Genomic DNA, 23,182 nt, shown 5'->3' with positions numbered 1-23,182 from the left:
TCTCTCTCTCTCTCTCTCTCTCTCTCTCTCTCCCCCTCTTTCTCTCATTCTCACAATTGCCAACGCCATCTCCATCTTTGGAGCTGGACTACCGCAACGGTCTATAAAAAGTGAGCTGATAACGTAACCATGACCCTGCCCCAGCAAGACAACAACGCTGGACTCAGGATGCCGAAGACTTGCCATGTCGCCAACGTGCCAGCAGCCTTGGACAAGGGGCACTACACTGCGGCGTCTTCCCACTGCTCCAGTCAGGAGGTGAACCCTCCACTAACCAGAGAACCCATGCACTCGTCTGCAGTTCAGGGAGAGATCAGACCTTCAGGGTACTGCGCCAGCCACAGGCCTTCCAGGAGGCATGTCGCGCCCCTCTGGAGGAGAGCCCAGGGAGAGAGGCCTGGCACCCGGGCGCTTCTGACCACATCCAGGACCTAATGCCCCCTCACCTCGTGGTACGTGTCCTCCAGCTCCCCATCATAGATCCAGCGGTACAGGAAGCTCAGGACAGGATGGGACACCAGGCTGAGGATGTGCTGCACCAGGGACCGCATGCACGGGTCTCCGGTCTTTGTGTAGGCGTGGACGGCCGACGCCAGCTCACCTCCCTTCCTCCCTGGGGAGACACAGAGAAACACCCCAATTTACACCCACGGCACAAACCCAGCCTTTCCCACCAGCCGAAGGTGCCAGCAGTGGAGATGCGGTGCGTGTGTTTCCTCGTAGCTGACGCCCTCTGGGAAGAAGCAGCGAGACGGAGTCGAGACGCCCTGGCTCCAGGGGAGCCCCTGTGCTCATGACAGCCAAGAGAGGGCACAGCAGCAAGGGACAGCCAACAGCGACTGCTCCAGACCTCAGTTCTGGAGACTTTCGTTCCTCGAAGACATGCCAGGATTTAGACTACAACTCGGGACACACGTGTGTCAAAAACAAAAACTCTGTGCGTCAACACTTGCACCATCTGGGTGTGGGAGGGGGACCCAAAAAACCCAGAGTAACCTTTTGGAGGGCAGGCCCTTGTTGTGCAGGCTGGCGCCCCAGGGGAGTATTCTGGGGCTCATGGGCATTCGTGTGCCAGCTAGCGCTGTCGGGAGAGGCTGGGTTCGGCTTCAGCGAATTTCTGTTGGAGAGTCTTTCAGTGCATTTGCCCCTTTCATGACAGGTGGATTACGAGCACGCCTGCCCACTACACTGAGCGTTCGGCAGTTTTGAGCCAAAATCGGCATGACCCCAACGCCTCTTCTCCCTATTCTCACCCGACTTTGCCCCAAGCAACTTTGTCTAAATCTCCCCAGACGAAAAAAGTCCTCGGAGGGAAACATCCTGCCAATGTGGAGGAGGCAAAACAAAAAAAGGCAGAAGTACTGAAAGGCATGAAAACTGAGGAGTGCAAAACCTGTTGTGAGCAGTGGAAAAGCATCTCAGTAGGAGTACTGCAGCAAAAGCAGAGTCCTTTGAAGGTGATTGGAGTTTAAACATGTGGAACAGATGCACAGTTTTTAGAAACAGATTGTGGTGTGGTTTCTTTGGGTGCCCCCTTGAAACACACGAATCTCAGGTCACTCACCGGTCTTGTAACCCATGAACTGGTTGCAACAGTTTGAAAACTGCCCCGGGTGGACAGCAGCCCCTGCGTCTTGGCAGAAGAGCTTGGGATGAGGGACTAGGAGTGGGTCCAGACACTGGAGCACTCCCAGAGAGCCTCACGCTGCACTGGGAATCCAGGATCTCACCAGCTCACCAAGAGCCCAAGGCAGGGCCGGCACGACCTGGCGGAAGTCCGCCCCGGCACGTGTGCACGAGACAGGGTGGTGAGACCACACAGGGAGCAGGTGGCGGCTCCGGCAAGAGCCCCACAGCACAGGCGCCCTGAGCGCAGGAAGCACAGCGGGGGAGGGAGAGGACTCCGTGGCGGGGATGGAGATAAAGGTGGGTTCTGGTGGGAGTCCAGATACGGAGGGGGGATCACAGGCACTATTTACTGTGCTTGCGGGGATGAGCCAAGAGTGAGGACGGCACTGACAGCAAGGTGAGGTTCCTGCCCTTCCCATCCCGGGGAGCACAGAGCAGAGATGGCAGCATGCCTGGGTTCCAGCAAGGGGCAGCCGGCCTTGCCCCTCATGTGGTCCCACCAACCCCACGGCAGCAACTGCCAGGACCCCGGTGTGACGGCGCGAAGAGGGAAAAGACGAAGAGCCGTGGACCAAGGAGGCACAATCAGGGAGGAGGATATCCAGGGAGCACCTGGAAAGGTGGAGGCGAGGGCCCAGGAGAGCCTCTGCCACTGTCCGTGGTGCAGACACGGACACACACACAGGCACGGCCCTGGACCCCAGGAGGGTGCGGCACGCACGGGCCATGAGGATGGGCTGCCCGCAGGCCGGCAGCCATCGCCACTGACCACACAGTGCGCTTCAAACACGAGATGCCTCCTCCTTCCCACCTGCATGTCACGACATGCCACATCCTATAAGGTGAACACCGGAGTCTGAGCTCCATCTGTTCATTCACATCCAGTCAACACACTCCTGGCCGTGAGGATCCGGAAGGGCAGGGAACACACGCACACCTAGAGAGCCCTCCCCACCCGCAAGCGCTGCCAGCAGCCTCAGAGGCACACACAGAAGGCAGCGTCTCGTGACCTTGACAGTGATCCACCAGGGCCGCGAGCGTCTTCAGCCTCATCCTGGGGTCGTAGGTCCACACCAGGAGGCGCCGCAGCGTGAGGCTGCTCTCCAGTCCCACGTTCACACCCTGGTCGTCCTCCAGCTGCAGCTGAAGACGACGAGGAAGAAGGTTCAGCACAAACCACAGAACACATCGCCCCTCCCAATCCCCCAGGTGAACCCGAGGCAGCAGTTACTCTCATAAAAGTGAGGCCAACGGCCCTTTTAGGAAGACAACTGTATTTCAGAGTGACAAGTGTTCTTTTTTTTATTTTATTTTTTTATTTTTTTGAGTTGGAGTCTCACTCTGTCGCCCAGACTGGAGTGCAGTGGCCACTCCCGGCCACCGCAGCCTTGCCTGCTAGGCGCCGGCGATCCTTCCGCCTCAGCCTTCCAAGTAGCTGGAACTACAGGCGCGTGCCACCATGCCTGGCTAATTTTTGATTTATTATAGAGATGAGGTCTCACCAAGTTGCCCGGGCGGGTCTCGAACCCGCGGGCTCAGGCAATCCACTCACCTCGGCCTCCCAAAGGCACGGGATTACAGGCTGAGCCACCGAGCCCGGCAACAAGTGTTCTTTAAGTGGCACACAGAACCCGGCAAGTTAGCAGCTGGCCGGCTCTAGGATACTCTGACACTTGCTTGGCCCTCACACACAGACTGCTGTCTTTTAAACGTCACGTATGAAGTAACTCCAACTATTCTGTATAGCTTCCGTCTTCGAACCCTTCAAATCATGAAGAAAGTAAAATGAAAACAAACACGTACCTGGGAATGCAAAACGGAGAGTAGGCGGTAGTATTCTTGGAGCTCCTGGTGCAAGGCGGCACAAAAGCTCTGGAAAGAGAAGTGTGATGAAAGCAGCTGCGCCGCTGCCCTCGACTCACCCTGAGAGCAAAGGCCCAGCGCTGTTAGGCAGTCAGGCGGGGCTCAGCGCAGGGAAGCCCTGGCTCGTCTGCAGGCTCCTGGCTGCCTTCCCCACCACAGTCCGTATCTGAAGAGCATCAGAGAAGCGAAGCTCCTGAGCACAAAAAGCAAGAGCTCTGCACAACAGCAATGAGAAACAGGCAGAAGGGTTTTCAGGAAGCTCCAGGGCAGTCACTTTGGAGAAGGAGTCTTTCTCGTGAAGTGCTCTCCGCGGTTTGAGTTAAAATACAATATTCATCCTTGTCTTTAACAAAGTCTGAAAACTAGCGGCTCAATTCCAATCTCCCTAATTTTTTGTCTGCACTGCCTGCTTTTCCCATCCCTGTTAGCAAAAACGTCTTTGTACCTCTCCAATCTCAAACACTGAAGGGCTCAAGTCAAAACACACACATAGGCACGGAGGCTACAGAGGCACCTTCATGGATCTGCATGTCGTCCTGCGACAAGAGCCTTTGGGTGCAAACTCGACATAAACCAGGCCTCTCAGGAGCCTGGCCTCTCAAGAGCCAACAGTCGACGCAGCCTGCCAAGGGATGGCTCCTGCTCTGTCATCTGTCACCACACAGTGTCAACGGGGGAAGAAGCCACCAGGAAAAACAAGCAAACCTGCCCTCTTCAAATAAATATGCAGGCTCCATGCTTTTCTGCATGCCTTAAAGCGATGCACAAAGATGTACAGGCTTATTGCACGGCATTTCAGGTTTTGTGGACTGGGACTAACAACATTTTCACCCTTTTAGGCGTAAAAGGGAACAGGAAATAAAATCGTTTGGACAAAAAGGAACGCGCCCAAAGTGAGACTAGCAAGAAAGAATGTCCCAGATCCAGAATCAGACAGACCCCTGGGTCTGGACTCCCAACGGAGGTACCAGCAGGGGCCACCCCACGGTGCGCTCACACTGAGCTGGCTGGATGTCCCTGGTTCATGCCTGCTGACCTGGCATGATTGTTGCCAGGGCCTGCGTTTAGCCTCGAAGTGTCCCGGTGCTAGCCTCGCCCCCTGGAGCACAGTCTGTTTTTGAAGGTTGCTTACCCAATACCCCTGGCCTCACTGGCTCATCCTCTTGGATCACGGGAGGAAAATGCCTGGCACTGGTGGGCACAAAGGTGTGTATTACATTTCAGGCCAGGGATAGTTACAGAAAAAGCCACGTGGGTCTGCTGAGGCACAGCACCCTCTTCTACTAAACTCTAGCCCAGCACTCCGGGCAGGCAGACACACACAAACACATAAAATTTTAAAAAAACAAAAACCTGCTAAAATAATCAAATCATCATCCCTCATATAGAAAACAAATATACACAAGAGGGCCGGGCACAGTGGCTCACACCTGTCATCCCAGCACTTTGGGAGGCCAAGGGGAGAGGATTGCCTGAGTCCAAGGGTTCAAGATCAGCCCGGGCAACTTGGTGGGACCCCATCTCTACAATAAATCAAAACATTAGCCAGGTGTGGTGGTGTGTGACTGTAGTTCCAGCTACTCGGAACACTGAGGTGGAAGGATCGCCTGAGCCCAGCAGATTGAGGCTGTGGTGGCCAGGAGTGTGCCATTGCACTCCAGCCTGGGTGATGGAGTGAGACCCCAACTCAAAAAAGAAAATACACATGCATACACGTGTGAGCGAGCGCACACACGCACACACGCACACACACACACACACACACACACACACACACACACACACACACGAGTATGCAAGTCACCTTCTGAGTAGTCTACACCCTAAATGAAGGGCTCATGGTGAGTGCACACTCAAAAGGCTGGGAGGGAAGGCTCCGCCCCTCAGTTCACGGAAAGCTTGCATAAACGTCACGCTTAGGAAGCAGAACCTTCCTTCAAAAACAGACTGTGCTCCAGGGGGCGAGTCTAGCGCCGGGACACTTCGAGGCTAAACGCAGGCCCTGGCAACAATCATGCCAGGTCAGCAGGCATGAACCAGGGACATCCAGCCAGCTCAGCGTGAGCGCACCGTGTTCTTCTGATCAGCCCGACCATCACTTCCTCCGTGACCGGATGGTTCACAGCAACGACTCTGAAGAGCTGGGAGCAAAGGGAGCATGCAAAAGCTTCAGGAACGGAGTGGCCCACCGCTCTCTGCGCCGGTTCCTGCCATCTCCCAGTCAGGGCAGCTCGGGCAGATCAGTCACACTTCCGGGATTCGATTTTCACATCTGCACACTGGGGGCAACTGGCACTTGCCCTGCTAAGTTTAGAGGGCTGCTGTGAGAATCAAGAAGGTGCTGGCACAAGAGGCTTGGAAGCCAGCACTGTGAACTACTCAATGGTGGCTGGAGTGAGGCTCACGTGACAGTTCAGCCGTCTTGAGCTCTTCTGGGTCTGGTCTGCCTCACACCTAGCCACCTGACGCAGCACATCGGCAGAGCTGCGTGCACAGGGGGACGACACAGATGCGACAAACGGTCACTTTGGGGAAGAGGACAGGGACTCCCAGAAATCACAGCCTGCTGGGGGGATGGCCGTTGGCCTCACCTGCCTGGAGAGCTCTGCCCGTGCTGACGCCATGGATCAGGCCCACTGGGCACCGTGTGCCTCAGAGCGCACGGGGAGCGTGGCGGCCACCCAACCCCACACGAGACCCACACAGAACTGGCAGGAATAGTGCCAGACTCCACGCGTACCCCGTCTCCACCACACACTCCTGGAGGTGCTCATCACCGCCATTCCCAGCATGAAGAAACGAAGGCTCACAGAAGACAACAGAGCTGCCGAAGCGTGGACTAAGCTGCACCCCTGAGCTGTCTCCCTTCCACGCTCCGAGCGTGCTCTGACTCTCCGGCCACGCTGCCATGCCACGCTCCCACAAACCAGCCATGCTGCCTGCCATGCTCCTACACACCAGCCAGGCGGCTCCCCCACGCCCCCACAAACCAGCCAGAGACCCGCGCGCTGCTGTGCTCACAGCCAGTGATGCTGTGTGACTCTCTCAGCAATTTTTTGGAGATTTCATCAGCAATTAACCAGTAACCAACTTGTAGACAAAACCACAAGCCGACTAACCACAAAGAAGGGCTGGACAGGGGAAACGCCGTCCTTTGCCAGCTGCTCCCCTCAGGCCCAGCAGATAGGACAAGGAGGACCACCTCCCTCCTGACTGCTCACTGTGCCACCAGCAGGGCCCCCGCAGCGCTCAGGTAGCAGCACCAGCGTCCCGTCTCCAGCATCGGGGGCATTCCCAAACCCTGTCTCCCTGTGCTGTCTGGAGCACTGCAGCAGTGGGGGCCCTGGCTGGCAGCCCTGGCCCCTGGTCCGGCATGCCCTCCTCCCCACCCCCAGCAGCAGCAGCTGGCCAGGCCCCTCCCCAGAGTCTCTGGGGTCTGACAATTCCCCCGAGCCACCTCAGGCTTCACGGGCATGCTCTGGCCGCTGTGGCCATCCAATAGGCACAGAGCCACCCTGTCGTGCCCAATAGTCTTTGTCAACACCTGCCACGGTTCCTACTTCCTCGAGTGGCCCCTAACAGAAACAGGCGCTGACTATCAAAGCTGCTTCATTTGAAAAGAAGCCTACTAAGATTTATTTCATAGCACAGTTTTGGGTAGACTAAGCATTTCCCCAAGTGAGCAGCACCTGAAATGCTCTAGTCATAACATACCTGGCCCACAAGTCCAAAGGAACGGTCCACACTTCTCTGGTCGGTGTATTTCCTGATTTTATTGTGCAGCCACCCCAGCTCAGCAAGTCGGACTGCCGTGTCTCTCAAAGACTTACTGAGATTTGCCTAAAAAGTTGACATATCAGGAGTTAAACGTTAAAAAGCAACACCAGGACTTTAATGACTGTTTTTCGCAACCAACTGTACTTCTAATCTTACAATTCTCAGGCTTCAACACACAAAAGTCAAAAGTAACAGACATGCCATCATCAAGGGAAGGAAGCACAGAGGGCAAGCGCCGTGATGGAAAAGTCCTTGAAGGACGTAGCAAGCTCAGTCGCCGCACCCTGGAGCATCCTCAGCACAGCACGGTGTGTGGCCTCAGGCCCCTGTGAAAGGTCAGTGGCCGGTGAGACACAATGCCATGGGAAAGGGGCGTGGGCAAGGCAGGTGTGGAAGAAACCAAAAGCAAGACTCCAGCATTGAGGGCCAAGACGCCAGGCGAGGCTGTCCTCCGGTGTCTCAGGCCTCACAAGCAGGATGCAGAGCAGTTGGGCCCAGGAAAAGGAGGTGTGCACGGCCCACAAAGCGGCCCCAGCAACAGGGCACCACACAGGGAAACATAAGCCGGCATAGTCCAGGGCGACCTGACTGGCACGCTCAGCTCTGCAAAACCTGCAGCCGCCTTACAAACTCATGGCTCATCGTCTGTGCTTTGCGACATTCTTTTTGAATACTGCAAGCTAGCTTTTGGTTACCGTACCTTCTCTTCGACTTTGTAGCAATTCTCCGTGTTGTTCATTTTGATGTTTTTGCCATCTATACCCTGGAAGACGTACAGAATGTCCCTCACCAGAGCTGCCTCGGTAACTTCTGTGGTGCCTGCAAAACAATGTTCAAAAGGGAGTGGTGACTAGACAGCAGGCTGCAAACCGAAATGGACCTTACCCACAATTAGCTCTAGAGTATGCATCCGCCACCATGACAAATTCACAAATTCAGTAAACGAGCTCAAGATGAAGAAGAGCCTGAGGTTAGAAAGAACCAAGGACGTTCTGAAATGGGGTGGAGACCACGCAATGCCTCCTCTGACGGCCTTTCTGAAAGCCAAGGCTGGGTGTGGGAACTTCCCGTGCACTCGATGGGAAGTTCCTTCCAAACACACCACGAAGGGATGGGTCACTCATCCATGGAGTCTGGAAAGCTGGACCTTCCAGGCAGCAAGCATGGCGCTCACCTGGGACCCCGCCTCCCCCACAGAGAAGTAAACCGCACAGAACACGCATCGACAGCTTGGAGAACTCTGACCAAGGCAAGGCGGGATCTGGCTGTTACACCAAATAAGAGGGGAGGCAATGCCTGGAACCCAGGGCACCCATGGGAGGAGAGACCTAACCAGACAGCCTCGCTCAGCACTCACAGAACCCACCCAGGTCGGCCCACCAGAGGCAGCGAATGGGCATGGCCTGCACAGCATGGACGGAAGTTGCAGAAACACCAGTTAAGTCGAGCTGCTTAACCAGGTCGAGCTTCTTACCCATTCAAACCGTCCACACCTACTCTATCTATTAAGCCAAGAAAGAGATGGAAGCTGAAGTATTAACTCTAGTCAAGGGCTCATCTGCTTCCTTTCTAGTTCTGTCGGTTTTGCTCTGTGCATTCTGAAGCTGTTAGCAAGGAATGCAGGCTTAGAATCACTGCTTTTTCCTAGAGAAGTGACGCTTTCATTCTTACAAATGGGCCTCTGTCCCTAGACTCCTCCCGGAAGTCTACCTGAAATTCATACAGTCACCACTCTTAGGTTAGTGTTTACAAGGTTGCTGTATTTCCATCCATCCACTTTCAACCTATTTGTGACCTTACGTTTAAAACACGTCCCTCGTAAACAACTCAAGTCTGAATGGAACTGTCTGTCTTTGACCCCATATGTTTACACGTTTAATGTATTGCGAGTATGTCTGGGTGTAAGATCACCTTACTTATCCCATTGTCCTTTCTTCCTCTCCCTTTCTGTTTCTCTTGTATCCACTGAGTCTATGTCTAAGTCCTTGCCATCTCTAGGCTTTGAAGAGAATACAGGTTTAAGGCATGGGTTAGGGGTCAGGAGTCAGCAAACAAAAGGAAATAGGCGGAGGACATGCCAGGACTCAGCCTGAAGCCACAGGTTGAGCCAGGAATGCACGGCTGTCAAACGCCAACAACAGCCCACGAGAGCTGCACGCAGGGGCAGGCAGTGGTGCAGATGCCAAGCTGTGGCAGACAGCTACGGACTCTGGATGTCCCCACAGTGCTCAAGGACAGGTTATACTTAGAACAATTTCAGCATCAGCAGAAAAGGATCAATAGTAAAACGCAATCTTCTGTCTTCAGGACTCTCGTGTTCAAACTCTGCTGTACAAGTGTCCTCAAGAAACTCAGACTTCTTTGTGGAATCAAGCGGGGTTTGAACACCCTCAAGCAACTCTTCCACAAGTCCCTGTGATGTACTAGGACCATAGTCAAGACAGATACAGCCCCTTCCTGGACTTCGGTGGAAGAAGGGGATTTTACCGGGGCACAGCCCAACTTAGAGACTTTCCAGGGAGACAGACAGAAGGAAACTGGACAGGGGAAGGTGGTGATGGGCAGCAGGAAAGAGAGATGCAGAGGAAGGAGCCCACAGGGACAAGCAGCCAAAAAGCAGATGGCACTGGGAATAAGACACAAGGCGAAAGCCAGGCTCCCCGAGGCCACTGGTCACCAGGAGTTGTGGACTCAGCCCAGAACAGGAGAAATTCACAAATGGCGTGAGGTGGGGAGTCCAGACCCCCACTTAAAAAAGAGGGAGGAGGAATTCGAATGCTCAGAGACACTCTATGCCAAGACATAGTCTCACTCACCACCCGCTTCCCCATCTCTCCTGGTCCTTGCCATGTTGCGAGACACCACACCGGGGACACCTTTTGAGGTAGTGGCTTGTGAAGAAGGCGGATTTGCAGTTAGAGTCCATGCAAGCCGGGAGCCCAGCTGCTGTCGGAGGCAGTCTCCCACGCCTGGAGCCTGATGGGACTGTCTGAAAGGAGGAAGCCATGTGATTACCTAACAGCAGAGACCCAAGTGCTCCCAGAAAGGCTTCTTCTAGTCCTATAGTGAATTTCAGAAGTTTCAAACTGTGACCTGTGGTACATGTCTAACCGACAACCCTGATGGCAATCAGTCCCATGCCCCTCGAACCTGTCCAGATCCCCTCGGGTGCCCCAGCACAGCTCAGACCCAACCCAGCAGTGCTGAAAACCATCTGCTGTCACTTCCCATATTACTTCTTATCATAAAAATCAGAATCTATTTGACTTTTCTTTTTAATTTTTTACTTTAAAGATGTAGGATACGGCTGGGCTCAGTGGCTCAGCCTGTAATCCCAGCACTTTGGGAGGCCGAGGTGAGTGGATTGCCTGAGCCCGCGGGTTCGAGACCCACCTGGGCAACTTGACAAGACCTCATCTTTACAATTAATCAAAAAGCCGGGCATGGTAGCACACGCCTGTAGTTCTAGCTACTTGGAAGACTGAAGCAGAAGGATCGCTGGAGCCCAGCAGGTCAAGGCTGCGGTGGCCAGGAGCGGCCACTGCACTCCAGTCTGAGTGACAGAGCGGGACTCCAACTCAAAACAATAAAAATAAACAAATAAAGATATAGGATACAATTCAGGATTAAGCATACAAATGTTCATTAATGCAGGTACCCTTGTCTCTTTGACTTTTCTTTATAAACACGTAACAGACATCACCCACCTACGACCTCTTTAAAATTCTGCACTAATTTTATCTCCAAATCCAACAACTTTCATCCCCCACATGCACTAACAGGGGCAATAGTCATGTGACACTGCCCACGGGCCTGTCTGCACGTGTCTCCAGCCTTCATGAAACTCATGATTTAAAAAAAAAATGTCATTTTCCATTAACCTCTAACATATGCAAATGCATAAGATCTAAGGCAAATGCACATTCAAGGTTAGTAATCTTGAGACTATGTCCAAGTTGCTTTTTGAAAACTCTATGAACCTGACAGCTGATTTGTAACAATGTGTGCTATGACAACTATTACAAAAACTACACATCCTGGGCCTGCAGAACATGGATGCGAGGCTCTCCACTGCCTCTACCAGTTCCCAGAGCCAGAGCCCAGCCTGAGTCCCAGGGCAGCACTGGCGGGTTCATTTGCAGCCCGCTCACAAAGAAAGGAGGAGAGGAAGAAGCGAGACAGCCTTATCTCACTCTACTGCCACTAGGAAAAAGTCAGCAACAGCATCTACTAAAGCGCCGTCTGTGAGTGTAGTCCTAAATTTAAATGAATGATTCTAAAAGGCTGTTTCAGTCCAAGGTTCTCTACACAGATTTTTTCATATGACAATAATTGCTTTAAATTCTACGGTATGAACGAGAATATCAGTTTCTTCTTTGAGCAAGAATGTAAGTTTCAGATTAAATGTGTCAAGCACTGCTTTTAGGCTCTCTTTTAGGTTATGGTTCTTTTTTAACATGAAAAACATCGTTGTATTTTCTTTTTTTACTTAATTTTATTATAAAGGTGTGGGGTGCATAAGTCACGTATGTGAAGCTGAAGTCTGTGCCTCCAACTGGTCCTCATTCTCCTGGTATAGGATCAGGTGCCTTTGTATTACTACAATCTCCCCCCACCCTCCCCTGGCAGCACCCCATGACTGCCGATCCCTCCCCTTGTGCTTTTGTGAGTAATGTCCAGGTCCCACTTGGCAGTGAAAACATGTGGTATTCGGTTCTTTCTTTGTGACAGCTCACTAAGAATGACTATCTCTGGTTCCATCCTATTTGCTGAGAAGTCCATGAGTTTGTCCTTCTTTACGGCTGTATAACAGTTCATCGGGAATATGTACCACATCTTTTTTATCCAGTATACTTTCAATGGGCGAAAGGGATGGCTCCAGGTCTTTGCAATTGCAAATAGTGTAGCAATCAACAAGTATGTGCAGGTGTCTTTTTTGTAGAATGACAAGGTCAAGATGGCTTTTAGTAATCTAACTTCTATATTCCTGGGGAGGGATTGCTGGAGCATACAGAAGATCAATTTCTAGGTCCTTTAGATATCGCCACACTATTTTCCATAAAGACTGAACTAGCTTGCACTCCCGCACTCCCACCAACAGTGCAGAAGCGTCCCCTTTTCTCTGCACCCATTATGGTTCTTTGTAGAACAGTAAACCCCGTAACAGTCCATGTATGTGGCACACCTCCTGCTTTCTAATATCGTGATGTAATTTCACAACTCACAAAATGATTCACAATTCTATTATGCTCACATGGAAAACATCATTTATTTAATACTAAACGCTTGGTCACTGTTTTTCTGGAAAAAGTATCTATTTTGTGATAACCTGCTTTAATGTGATTTACAGGAACCAACTGAGGCAAAAAACCAAGCCACTTGCTTATTTATCCACAGAAATACATACTTAAAATCACAACATGCCGGGATTAATGACTCAGACCAGCTTTATCCTCAATCATAAATTCTGTACTTCTCAAGACATGTTTAGACACATTTTGACAGCCTGTTACATGACCACATGTGTGACATCTTCGCTGTGCATTGCTGCATTTCCTCATCTTAATCCACAGGTGCTAAAACGTCATCCTCCTTCAGGATCTCAGCCCTTGAGCACAGCTCAACCTTATTTTATTTTTATTTTACTTATTAGTTTTTTAAAGGCTCCACTGAGGAGAAAACCCCACCTCAAGGAAGAGCCTGACATACCGAGAGACAAATCTGAGAACACAGCCAGCCAGACACTTGCGGTAGCCCCAAAGAGGAGGCCCTGCACATCGGTGCCAAGGTCCTTCCTGACGTGCACACCTAGGACAGGTGGGCCTGGCCAGTGTGTCAGTCAGCTCTAATGACAGCCAGGCGGAAAGAGCACCCACCACAGCACAGAGGAGTCCCATCACGAGACAGAGCACACGGGATCAGGCCCAGAACACCCCAGCAGGCACGGACCCCATGCACATGGTCAGCACAGAGGCCTGATTCTACCAAGCACAGCCCGACCCATCCGCCTGGCCTCACCCTGGGAGGAGGGACTGTGGCGCTGGTGCAGGGCCGCTGAGGGCACACAAGCTGATGCTGCTGACGCCGCTGCTGCCCACGCTGCCGGAGCTCTGGGCAGACTGAGCACCCCGGTCCTGGTAGCTCAGCGGGAGGGTCTGTGGCCGCGCATAGTAGTAGGGAGTCGAGTGGGCATCTCTCTGCAATGCCTGAGCAAACAATGCTGCATAGCTGGACACCTGAGGGCAGACAGACACATGTTAAGAACATGGGGAGGAAGCCACGGGATGGTGTGCCCAGCTCTGCAGATTGCTGGTATCCACATGTGCCTTCTAGTGCGTGGCTAGATTTGGATGTCACGCTTAGTCAATGACAACTCACTGTTATACTTCTGAAATGTGTCAGAACTGATTAAGTTTCAGAAGATTTTCTGAACTACAACAGTTACGGCATTGTCTGATAACTAAACACTATTCTGAATCCAAGCAGCTGAAAGGCAAATAATTTTCAAAAGTGTGGCATTATTACATGCTACTTAATCTTGACGTGTGTATTACTTACATTTGTATTACTACATAACGACTACTCAGACTCAAGGCCTTGGTGCTAGCTAGAGCTCCTTCACTCACATTCTTCAACTCTGCAGCTCTCCCGCATCTGCAGCAGGATATTTCAAGCAACCACTCTCGGGGACACACAGCCTCCAACCCACTCTTTTTTTTTTTTTTTTTTTTGAGTCGGAGTCTCACTCTGTTGCCCAGGCTGGAATGCAGTGGCATGCCCACAGCTGCCACAGCCTCTACCTACTGAGCTCAGGCAATCCTTCCACCTCAGCCTTCCAAGTAGCTGGAACAACAGGTGCGTGCTACCACGTCCAGCTTATTTTTTGATTTATTGTAGAGACGAGGTCTCACCAAGCTGCCCAAGTCGGTATCGAATCCCCAAGCTCAGACAATCCTCTTGCCTTGGCCTCCCAAAGTGCTGGGGTTACAGGCTTGAGCCACCACGCTCGGCCCCAACCCACTCTTTTAAACACAGCAGAGCTAAGAGATAGCATGAAGCTTCGCTGGATGTAAGAATCATCAATGATTGTCACGAGAACCAGAAGCCTAAAACACTCCTCAAGGGTATTCTAGGTCAGGAAGAATAATGACCCATCCAGGCTGAGAGTGATGACTTTACAAAGTAAACATTCTGAAACTGACAGCTTGTTCACTATTTAATTGCCCATTTTTATATCTAAATAACAAAATTGTTGAAAACATCTTCAGGAAACTGCATACTGACTAAAAATGCCCTTAAAAAGAAAGAAAAAGCCATCTCTTGCCCTGCAATGACCGGACAAGCCTTCCACTTTTCTCACGTTGTCTTCTCAGCTGCAGAAGCCAGCTTCTATCACAACCTGCCACAACGGCCCCAGTGGAGACACCAGGCCGGTGATCCTGTGCTTACCTTGCTCGGCTGTTTGCGGGGGTCCTCACTGAGGCTCAGCAGAAGGTAGAGTATGGACCATTTATTCTTCAATACTCCCTGTTGAGAAACAAATTAACACGGAAAGAACTGTGTCATGCTCCTCCTGGTCCTATTTTCCCCTCATAAATGACACTTGCTTCCAAAATGGGAATGCCGTTCATGGTTCTCCTGTTAAACCAAAGCCAACCGTGTCCACTCCAGGCGTGGCAAGCGGTGCTCTGTCACAGATTGGAGACTGTCCTGCGTGACCGATACACTGGGTGCCCTGACCCTGTAAGCTGCCTCAGAAGTCCCTACTAAGAACGGATGCTCTCCCCCCAGAAACAGTTCCTATAACACCCCCAAAACAGTGATTCTAAGACAACGCCATCACACGCTATATGAATGTTTTTCCTTAACCCATGTCCCGTTTGGGCCACAAAACGGAGCACAACAACAAAAGGACCTGAAGGGCAGAGTGCATCTTGCACCACGCACCGCTCGCCTGGCAGCACGACGACCAGCCCTTGGCTTCACGCAGGCTACCAAGCAGGTGCATCGCCTTCCAACTGGGGTCACACCAGCCTGATTCACAGACTTCTGCACACACAGGCTGCAATATACAGACACTGTACTCACGACATCATGCAAATCGCCCTTATAATAATAAAACATTCTCTAGGGTTGCTTTAAGGAGTAGGCGCATACCAGGCATCTAAACTAGCCTAACTTTACAAGTTGATTCACGTGGACTTTCCCAGAAACACTACTGCCGCTGGGGCCACAGGAGTAAGAAAGAGAGCCAGCCTAAGTGGAGAACAGCCGGTGGGCAGCCACACTGAGCCAAGCGGCCCCTCACAGCTCACGACCGCTCCCAGAGGGGACGCGCGTCTCGGGAAGGCGGGCCATGCAGAGGGAGGAAGGGAACGGCAAACCTGTCAAACTGACAGAAACCAACATCGGAGAGAAGGGGCCTCCCACGGCGCCAAGAACCTCAGACTGGAGCTGAAGACAGCAGGGAGCCTGAGGCGCCCTGAGGGGACAGGCTCTGTCCTGCCCCACCCCTGCCCCACAGGCGCAGCCTGGCACAGGAGCCAAAGCCACCGCCACTGAAGGGGAACGGGAGCAGCTGCTGCCCCTGCGGGCCGAGCCATGCCCGCAGACAGTGCCAGGGCCAGGGCGGCTCAGGACCAGGGAAGCCCCAAGTCCTCCAAGGCAGCGCCTCCTGTCCCCACCACAACTGCGTCGTGACAGTCTACAAACGAGAGGACAAAGGAGAGAGGCCAAGCCACCAACCCTGGTCACAAAGCTGCAGGCAAGATCCAGCCAGCTCGGCCTGACTTCCAAGGCCAGGAGAGAGACAGAGCAGGACAATCGGGAGAGCTGGGCATCAGAGGGCAACAGACGCAGGGCCAGCACCCCCAAGCCCCGAGGAAGTAGGTGGTGTGCAGGCGGTGCAGAAGGGCACCAGGGAGGCGGCCAGGAGACGCACCTCAGTCCTGAGGACACCAGGAGAGGCCCACGGGAGCCTCCTCGGGACTGACAGATAAAGGTGAGCCCAGGAGTAGGGCCGGCAGCACAGAAAGCGCCACCTTGGCAACAAGAAGCACAGGAAGCCTCAGATCGGACACGAGAGAAGGTGTGTGTGGGCTGAAGAGTGGGGGAATCCCCAAATGAATGAAACTGTGCACAAGACAGCAAGCGACACGCTTAAGGGGAGGCAGCACCCCGGAGGAGTCTGCAGCCAGAGCTCAAGGTGTCCCGAGGTGTGCATGGACCAGCGAGGCAAGGGAGAGGGAGGAGAGGTCGGAAATGCCACCAGCACTAGGCAAGGGGCGCATGGGGCGAGAAGGCAGCCCCAAGACCAAGGAGGCAGGATCCAGGGGCACCACTAAGCCCCCACCAAACAGGTGTGGGACAGCAGGGGAGGCGACAGCCGGCCTCACCCCGCCCACCCCGCAGCCTCACACTGGCGCTCACGCCAGTTCCAGCGAAGGCCAGTCAGAAGCAGAAAAAGAGTCAGGAATGCGAGCCGGCCCCACGGCCCCCAGGGCACAGAGGGGCAGGAGTGGTGGGGCACACAGAACTGTCACTGCACGGCAGCACAGGCACTCAACCGTCCCGGTCCGCTTCAGACCCACGGCCTCGGCCTCTGCAGCTGAAGGACCTCAAGTTCTGAAGTGAAACTTTAATAGCTGCACAGCCAGCTGTGTGCGGCTCACGCCTGTAATACAACAGGATGGCCACTGCCCGGCAGACACGCTCCTACCCTGCGTAACCACAGTGGTGCACGATTGTTTCCTGATGCTTGTCATCAAGTTTCAGCCACACAATGAAAAAGCCAAGCAAGTGCGGCTGGGACCAGCCCTAGGATGTGGGCCTCTGCTTAAAACATCGTTTAGGAATAAACGTTCAGAGTGCAAAGTTTTGGAAAATAGCTGTTCTAATGTACCAGATTTCTAAATGCATTTTCAACCAACGGCCAAAGTCACAGACACAGCAGCTCTTACTGTGAAATTCTCCCTGTCAGAACCCTGGCTAAGCATCTCGGAAAACAGGGAATCCAATAAGCAAATGTCCCTAACATCCAACACATAGAGGCTGTTCTGAGAGACGGAGAAAGACAGGAGAAAAACAAATGACACAGCAGCCTGAAACAATCCGTCTGGAAGGGAACATACAACACAGGCTCTTGTCGCTTTTTTGAGACAAGGTCTCACTGTCACCTAGGCTGGAGTGCGGTGGCACAACCATGGCTCATTGCAGCCTCCAACTCAAGCTCAAACGATCCTCCTGTCCCAGCCTCCCAAGCAGCTGGAACTACAGGTGTGAACCACCATGCCAGGCTCATTTTGTGTACAGATGGGGTCTCACTCTGTTGCCCAGGCTGGTCACAAACTCCTGGGCTCAAGCGATCCTCCTGCCTCAGCTTCCCAAAGTGTGAGAATCACAGGAGGGGGTCCCCGCGCCTGGCAGTTCCCATTTCTTACACTGTGAATATTACAAATAAAATACGGCAGATATGACCAAAACTTCAAGTATAGAAAAAAGCAGGCTTAAAACAGTGAATCCAAGTCAATCCAGTTGCATCAAAGAGTCAAAACAATCAGCAAATGAAAGTAAGCTTGTCCCGAGACCACAATATGCGAACAGAGAAAAGACTCGACACCAACGAGGCTAAGAGCCAGCAGCACAGGCCCAGCACAGGTATCTTCACTGCTGAAACACTGGCAGGGCAATATGGTGGGCGACATTTTTAAGGCTCTCTGGACTCACTTTCTTCTCCACAAAAAGAGACAGGAAGTGGAGGAGCCCAGTTCCCATAAAATAAATCACATCCTCTGATTCAGTTAATTTACTGGTATATAGGCTAAGTATTTTATAAAAATATCAAGACTGAGCTTGGTGGTGTACACCTGTAGTCTCAGCTACTCGGGAGACTGAGACGGGAAGATCACTTGAGCCCAGGGGGTTGAGACCAGCCTGAGCAACATGGTGAGACTAACTGAAAAAAAAAAAAATTAGAGGCCAGTTACGGTGGTTCACATCTATGATCCCAGCACTTTGGGAGGCCAAGGTGAGAGGATCGCCTGAACCCACAGGTTCGAGATCAACCTGGGCAACTTGGTGAGACCTCATCTCTACAATAAATCAAAAAATTAGACAGGCATGGTGGCACGTGCCTATAGTTCCAGCAACCTGGAAGGCTGAGGCGGAAGGATCACCGGAGCCCAGCAGGTCGAGGCTGCGGTGGCTGTGAGCATGCCCCTGCCCTCCAGCCTGGGTGACAGAGTGAGACTCCAACTCAAAAAGAAAAAGTCAGAAAAACCATTTGTTTTCAAGTATTAACATCCAATCAGAAAACACTCTAAATCACTTTCTTGGTTAGTAATTCGCCACACTAGTACTAAGTAGGACCTAATGAACAATAGTGCATCAACCAGATAAACAAGGACAACATTAGTGATAGGTCATCTGACTTGAAAGCCGCACCAATTACAAAAAAGTTCAACGCGACACAGAAAGTTCAGAAGTTCCTATACTGCCAGTAGGACTCTCACCCATCCGTGAGATGGCTTTCAGAATACTGTGCCACACCTGTGAATGAAGCTTCCTGTGCAGCTCCGAAAATAACGCAGCATCTGCTTCTCTTCTTTGTCGAATGACTGGAAAGTTAGAAAAGAAAATAAGCTTGTTAATGACACACACCCAAATCCATTTTGGGGACACTATTTCACCCGCAATAACAGATAACGCTGAAGCAATGAAGCGTCAAAAGTCACCAGATGACAAGCAACTTCTAGGCGCTACGAATCTGGTCAACTCGGTTTGGCCTCTGATATTTGCAAAGTATGGAAAATACCAGGCTGGGATCAAAGAGTTTATACGCAACTAGGTACGGTAACAGAAATGATGGGATCATTTAGACTGTCTACAACTATGAGTAAACAGCAAAGCACATGCTCATCAGTTTAACTCATTAACAACAGCTACAGGAGGCAGCGATGGACAGTGAACACGTCTTTGGAATCCTACACTTAAAGGGCAAAAGGCAAGTATAATATCAGTGATGGGTCATCTGACTCAAAAGCCACACGCTCTCAATGTTTTTGTTAGAATATACAGCAATGTCTCCTCGTGTTTTAGGAATAAATGTCATACTTACCGTATCAAAATAAAACTCCAAATAGCTAATTAATTAATCTCTATCCACAAATGGCTTTTATTAACAAATGTCTTTGGGTGCTTATCTGAAAGCAGCATAGCAAATGTCAAGTTCATCTCTGCTCCGTCACATGAGGAGGTGAGAGCTGCAGATCCCACCAGTTCCCTGAGGGAAGGAACCCACCTGCACATGCCTGTGACACCGAACACCTGGGCTCAAGGAGACTACCACACCTACCAAAGAGGGCCGCTGTTACAGGCTGACTCACAGCCTCAATACTCCCCAAGTGGTGTTGTGTCATTCAAATCTCATCAGCCAATCACATTTAGCCTTAGATGTGCAAATGCACTGGTGCAGAATCAATGACTGACTTATGGCCAACACTGCTGCATGTTTACCAGCTGAGAAGACAGCCGGGTACTGTGAACTGATCACACCGATCACACACCAGGGACCGCAGCCTCCTGGTCACTCCCACGTTCGCAACTCTTCCTTACAAAAAGGGAAGGTTCTCTTTAAAATAAATACAATATATACTATATACAACATATATTTATGTTGTTTATATTATACTATATAAAGTATATATTTACATACCATATAAAGTGCATTAAACAAAACTAGTGCATTTCAAGGGTAATATACCTATCCTTGAACTTAAATAATTATACTCCAAATGCAACCATTAAATTAAGCCAATCGTACTCTTTCTGTGGAATAGGATTGATACTAATTCATATATACATCAGTCATAGGACAATAAAATAATAAACAGTAAGATCAAAGAGAATACAGAAAATTTACAAATCAGTGATATTTTATCTACAAAATTTGCTAAGCAAAGCAACACACATCTTGAATTACAATGTACTCCACTTGAATGCATCAAAGCGAGGGTGCTAGCAGCCGTTAGGTTGCGTCACTGTTTGTTTCAATATGACGCACACCAGCGCTCCGTATTTGAGGTCAGTCGGGCCAAATGGGAAATTAGCTTCCTGCATTGTCCCAGAGGGCAGAGCTACCATCCCTCAGTTAATGGAACACACCGACAACTATCACCAAATATGAAATGTCTAAGAACTCATAAAATGCAACAGTGACCACCCCCGAGAGGCCTTCGGGTACTTAGGGAGGTGGCACTCGAGCCGGTGGACGCCCACTGGGGACACACAGAACAGGCCAACTGAGTCAGCGCATGACATGCCTTAGCCTCAAAAGCACAGAATACACAGGAAACATAAAACGTAAATGGTTTACAAAAAAAAAAAAGACTCCCCTGACTCTCTTCACTGCAACAACGCAGGGGTCAGTTCTTCACTATGAGCTTAGACAACCTCTCCTTGTAGCTACTGCTACACACGCATATAATATGCCCACCGCCAGGCCACAAAACACCAATCTGTAGAGGGAATGTTGTGTTAGGATGGCACCTCGCAGCCAGGTTCCTCAGTAACAATGCAGAATGTCACCTGGTTGCAGTTCAAGAGGCCAGCACAGCGTTCTTAGCGTCAGTTTGACAGACATGACAGGAAAATAAACTGTACAGGCTACTGGCAGGTCAAGAACTCCATTTTCATCCTTTGCCTTTAAATAACACATGCAGCTAGCTGTGTGACACCACGCTCAACCGGCACCGGCAGACAGAGGGTTTCAGGCTCACGTTTCCATCAAGCCCTCAGGACGCCCGCCCAAAGGACCTCCAGGCACAGTCCCACAGCTCCAACACAGGACCTGCGCACACCACTGGCCAAACAGTTCACAGGGCAACAGCCGGGGTGGAGAACGACCGGCAATGACTGCTGGAAGGTGTGTGACTTAGACACAAGACTGAGGTTTCTCCACTCGGGCAGCCTGCAGCGAGGCCCTGCAGGGAAATGCGCTGACCTACAGGGCGGGCCCCTTTCCAGTCCAACTGGAAGGCTCCCCTGAGCCTGGCTCGCACAGCCCAGAGAACTGCGAAGACGGAGCCTGGGCCACCGGGAAAGGCCACCCCAAAGGGGACCCCAGCAAGTCACATGCGGGCTGCCTCCCGCTCGACTCTCCAGAGGTGAAGGGGGCAGTCGGGCCCAGTCTTGGACGGTCAGACTAGCCTTGAGCCACCCAGGAGCCGGGAAGAGGAAAGCGTCCTCCTCTAGGGCCCCAGCATCACAAGAGCCGCACTTGTCTCAGAATCACACATTCGTGTGAGTTCCAAGGGCCACGTTCTCACAGCTGCCAACTGAGGCAGAGCGGAGTCGTCCTTATTGCTAACGGTCCCTCTAGTCAAACTGTGCTTGGAATGGCAGACGTGCACACCAATACACATATCTAGTCTTACACTTGACAAGCTTAAGAATCCGACACCCACACCTAAGGAAAATACATACGTTCCTTCTTAATCTTCTCAGCCACCAGGAATTCGTCTCTCTCCACAGTTGGAGCGAAGTTGCTGCCGATCACCCGCACGGCATACTGGAACTGCTGGGCCACGTCGGCTGCAGATGGACAAAGCGTGCCAGGGGTTAGCAGGCAGGGAGTCTCCCCACAGCACGAGCGGGGCACACGTCCACCCTCCAACCCCCCAAGATCTTGACTGAGGGGGCAGAATGGTGTCTAAAAATCAAAACCCAACAAGGGGATGAAATAAGAAAGACCAGCACATCAGGAAAGTCCTAGAAGACAGGAAACAAACCGAATGGATCCTCATAAAAACCAAAGGAACAGGAAAAGCCATACCCCAACACAGGACCAGGAGAAACAGGTCAAGGTGAACTCTGAGAAGCTCAACACAGACAGAGTCAGGACTGGCCAGTGGACAGGTGGACGGACAACTAACTTGGATCTGCACTTCTAGATAAAGAGAGTGGTTACCCACCCTTGCCACCCCTCCCTTCCAAAATACCACTCCACTCAGAATAAAGGGGTGTTAAAAACAAGGCACAAACCAACAAGGGTAAAGAAATGAGGCAGAAAGGATTCCTGGGAGGCAGCCACAGAAGCGAAAGCTGGAATGCAGATGGGGAGTGACAGGGACTCGGGACAGCCAGGCCCCAACGCTCCCTGTCTGCTGGCCAAACCTGGAGAGACAGATGCCAAGAAACAGCTCCCTTGCAGAAGCCAGGGATGCTCAGGACAGGAGGAACACCCCAAGAGGCAGAGGCAGGCAGGGCTCAGAGAGGAAGCTGGCAGAGTCTGGAGGGAAGAGACTCCTGGTCCTCCACCCAACACCACACCACCCGACAACCATGGTCCCCAGGTAGGCACATCTGCCAGGTAAACATGAGGGCGAGGCTGGCCTCCCCTCTTGCCCCACAGCATGGGAGTCAGCACTCCTCTGTGGGAGGCTAATGGCCCAAGAGGCCAGGCAGCCAGGGGGAGATAGGGAGCCCAACCTACAGACGGGTCTTACCCAGTCACAGACCAGCCGCAGAGACATGGTATGTGTAAGTGAATGGTGCGGTAAAGAGCCAAGGCTTCCCAGTGCATGTAAGTGACATGTATATTTATTGCAGTCTCAGTGTACAACAGCACTATGTTTAGAAAACCATGTTCGTGCCTTAATTTGAAACACTTCATTGCTGAAATACGCTAACAATCATCTGAGTCTCTGGCGAGTTGTAATCTGTTTGCTGGTGGAGGGTCTTGCCTCGATGCTGCTGGCTGCTGACTGGTCAGGGTGATGGTTGGGGCGAAGGCTGGGGTGGCTCTGGACCTTTCTCAAAATAACACAATGAAGCCTGCCACATCAGTCAGTGGACTCTACCTTTCACAAAAGATCTCTCTGCAGCATTCGATCCTGTCCGATGGCTTTCTACCTAC

General features: G+C 51.8%; 1 protein-coding gene across 1 annotated transcript in view; it reads right to left on the bottom strand.

Moving 5' to 3' along the window:
* TUBGCP3 (tubulin gamma complex associated protein 3) overlaps window positions 1–22,799 on the bottom strand; it is a 73,956-nt gene extending 51,157 nt beyond the window's left edge. Inside the window, exons 1-11 of the mRNA XM_021719479.1 lie at window positions 22,773–22,799; window positions 21,751–21,976; window positions 18,817–18,884; window positions 14,719–14,796; window positions 13,288–13,505; window positions 10,086–10,258; window positions 7,970–8,088; window positions 7,207–7,332; window positions 3,433–3,501; window positions 2,640–2,772; window positions 447–613 (exon numbers count right to left, since the gene is read on the bottom strand). Coding sequence (XP_021575154.1) covers window positions 447–613; window positions 2,640–2,772; window positions 3,433–3,501; window positions 7,207–7,332; window positions 7,970–8,088; window positions 10,086–10,258; window positions 13,288–13,505; window positions 14,719–14,796; window positions 18,817–18,884; window positions 21,751–21,976; window positions 22,773–22,799 — 1,404 coding nt within the window. The remainder of the gene's footprint in view (window positions 1–446; window positions 614–2,639; window positions 2,773–3,432; window positions 3,502–7,206; window positions 7,333–7,969; window positions 8,089–10,085; window positions 10,259–13,287; window positions 13,506–14,718; window positions 14,797–18,816; window positions 18,885–21,750; window positions 21,977–22,772) is intronic.
* Between the last annotated feature and the right edge of the window lie 383 nt (window positions 22,800–23,182).

Source organism: Carlito syrichta, unplaced genomic scaffold (genome assembly GCF_000164805.1).
Source record: "Carlito syrichta isolate Samal-C Ts95f unplaced genomic scaffold, Tarsius_syrichta-2.0.1 Scaffold314748, whole genome shotgun sequence".
Classification (NCBI taxonomy): domain Eukaryota; kingdom Metazoa; phylum Chordata; class Mammalia; order Primates; family Tarsiidae; genus Carlito; species Carlito syrichta.
This window is presented reverse-complemented; position numbering and strand designations above follow the sequence as displayed.